The 3,222-nt window shown below is 30.7% G+C and overlaps 1 protein-coding gene across 12 annotated transcripts in view; it reads right to left on the bottom strand.

The window, feature by feature from the left end:
* Positions 1–2,210, bottom strand: part of LOC106878297 (neural cell adhesion molecule 2) — a 119,735-nt gene extending 117,525 nt beyond the window's left edge. For 3 of the 12 annotated variants that reach the window (XM_052975233.1, XM_052975232.1, XM_052975234.1), the window contains exon 1: positions 1,026–2,210. In XM_052975233.1, the coding sequence (XP_052831193.1) occupies positions 1,026–1,089 (64 nt within the window). In that variant the 5' untranslated portion in view covers positions 1,090–2,210. The remainder of the gene's footprint in view (positions 1–1,025) is intronic. The other 9 variants (XM_052975236.1, XM_052975235.1, XM_052975237.1 and 6 more) reach the window with 4 other exon arrangements.
* Positions 2,211–3,222: the final 1,012 nt, after the last annotated feature.

Here is a 3,222-nt window from a genome sequence, read left to right as displayed (position 1 = left end):
GTACATGTACGTTGTTATGCATATACTCACATATTATTTGTATTATATATATATATATATATATATATATATATATATACACACACACACACACACACAGATATATAAGTATAATCACACACACACACACACGACCCTCTGCAAACCATTAGGTCTTTAGTAGCTGAACCACGACAGCAAGAAGCAGCGGAGGCGGGATTTGAACCCGCAGCATAACCAGAAAAACAAAAAAGCTAAACTCGGGCGCTCTACCGATTATTTTTTTCAATACAATTTCCATAAGTTTTTTTCTTTTCAACATTTTAATATTTATACATAAAACAATGTTAATTAATTAATTATAATTAATTTTTTAAAAAGCATAAAATCTTTTTTTCTTTTAAATTTCTGAAGCAACATTCAAAAAAAAAAACCACAATAATCAAATTATACATACATACAAATATATACACATGTGTGGGTGTATGTATACACGTTTTGTATACATGAATGTATGTATCTATATATACGTGTGAATGAATATACATGTGTATTATATATACGAATATATATACACACATGTATGCGTGTAAGCGTATACGTGTGAAAATATAAATATACACACCAAATGAATATATATACATATCTCTACGTATGTTTAATAGTTAGTTTTATATAAATACATATATATGCATGTACGCGGTGAATACATATATACATATATATATATATATATATATACACACATACATATATAATCACACATATATATATAATCACACAAGCATATTTGTGTATACGTAGTTACTGTTATGCGTATATTAACTGAATATATACACACGTATTTATGAATTCGATTTCTGTATGTATATATCATATCTAATTACTATGCATATCTATGCTCTACATGCATAAGTGTATATACATACATACACTTACATTTAATATACATGTCATCGTGTGGGAATGTTTACTCATGTATGTATGTGTATATATATATATGTATGTATATGTGTTCGTGTGTGTATATATGCTACAAATCTTACCTGTTGTTTGAAGAAGAGCCATTAAAACCAAGGTTATAGACAACAAACGGACGGTGACTTCCATGATGGAAACACAATAAAACGATTTGTTATATGTATTGGTAATGACGGGTAAAAACCAGACGACACTTTAACAGGGTGTATATTAGTATATACACCTCGTAATTTGATAAATTTTTCACTGAAAAATGCTTGTTGCGTAAGGTATTATCATGTAGGATACAAGAAATTTCTCCAAATTTAGTTGTATTTAGACATTTTTTAGTAAAACTTCCTCGGCCTTTTGCTCCCTGTCCGCCTTCTTTGGTGGGAAACGTAGAAAATGGATTTAAAAAAAGATCTTTTTTTTCTTCTTTGCCTCTTTCTTTCTCTCTTTCACTCCAACAATATATTAATTATTTATATTAATGAAGATTTGGTATCTCTTGTTCAATTAAATATGTTTCTTCCTTCAAACAAATCCAGGTAATGAATGTTGTGGGATTGATAATAATACTATTATTATTATTATTATTTCCTTTCTATTCTTGTGTTTTTTTTTGTTTTCCGTTCTGTAAAATATTCTTTAAATATATTTTATCCAGGATTTTTGACTCCTTGATTTGTAAATGCAACCCTTTTTTAAAAAAAAAAACCCTTTTTCTTTCTTTTTTTGGTCAATTATAACAAACCTCTTGTAATTAGTAATATTAATTAATAATGTAAATTAAAATAAATTACTTATTATTTTCTAGATTTAGACAAAATCTAACTTGATGACTGGGCGTGCATGTATATACATATATATACACACATACGATTTATACACAGATATATATATATATATATATATATATTTATATATATATGTATGTATTATGTGTATATATATATATATATCTTCTCCCTGTTCGACTAAGGTGAAGACTTGGACATGTAATATATCAAATTAAAAAAAAAATAACACCAAACCAGCCAATATGTGTGTATATATATTATATATATATACGTTGGTGTATATATATATACATATATATAATAATGGTGTGTGTATATAACAAGACTATCGTGGAAAACGATTTCACAGATTGAGGAAAAAGACTTCTCTTTCGTCGAATTGCTTCTCTCGTTCCTCCTCCCACTACAAATTGCTCCTTTCACTACTCTTTCTAACCCTCACTGTCCGCCACTCATCTATCATATACTTACACTCTCACTTTTATGTCTGTATCTCTCTATTTGTATTCTCTATCTCCTTCTCCTCCTCCTCCTCCGCCTCTGTCTCCGATTCTTACGCTCAACCTTTACACTTCCCCCCTCTCTGAATTCTTTATCTCTCTCTCCCTCTTTTTGATTTACATTTTCATCAGTCTCTGTCACTCCTTCTTGCCCCTCCCTCTGTCACTTACTCTCTTTCGCTCTCTTTTTTTTTTCTATCATACTTTCTACTTCCTCTCTCTCTCTCTCTCAATATTTTCACTCTTATCTCTCTCTTTCCGACTGTTTCTCTTTGTTTCCCTTGTTTGTCTTACTCTTTCTTTATTCTACTCCTCTCTCTTTTCTATCTCTATATCTATTGTTTCCGTTTCCTCCTCTCTTTTCCCTACATACATACGCGCATATATTATATATATAGATAGACAAATAGATAGCTAGCTAACTATATAGATACATAGACAGACAGATAGACAGCTAGAAAGATAGATAGATAGATCCTATCACTCATGGTGTCATTTGACACTCACTCAGTTCACTCCATTTTTATTTCTTCGTCATTTCTTCTTTTCATCTAATCTCATTTTTCTATAATATCGCCAACCTCTTCCATCATTCACACACTCTTATGTCTCTCTCTCTCTCTCTTTCTTTCTCTATTCCTTTTTACTCTACTACCTTCTCTCACTCACACTCAGTCCCTCTCTCCTTTACTCTTTCTCTTTATCAATCACTATCATTTTGTCTCTTTCTGTTTTCCTTTCTCTCTTTGCATCTCTATCTATAACTTTTACTCTATCTATAACTTTTACTCTATCTATATCTAACAGTCTCTCTCTCTCTCTCTCTCTCTCTGATTCTAACAATCTCCCTATATCTAACACACTCTCTCATACTTCTCTCTCTCTCTCTCTCTGCTAATATTTATCTCCCCTTCCTTTACCTCTTACTCCTCCTATAATCAATCTTCAATTCGACTCCCTCCTATTTACTCTTCTCTCAC

This window comes from Octopus bimaculoides, chromosome 20, assembly GCF_001194135.2.
Source record: "Octopus bimaculoides isolate UCB-OBI-ISO-001 chromosome 20, ASM119413v2, whole genome shotgun sequence".
In the NCBI taxonomy this organism is placed as follows: domain Eukaryota; kingdom Metazoa; phylum Mollusca; class Cephalopoda; order Octopoda; family Octopodidae; genus Octopus; species Octopus bimaculoides.
Note: the sequence above shows the minus strand (reverse complement) of the source record. Positions and strands in the feature narration are given on the sequence as shown.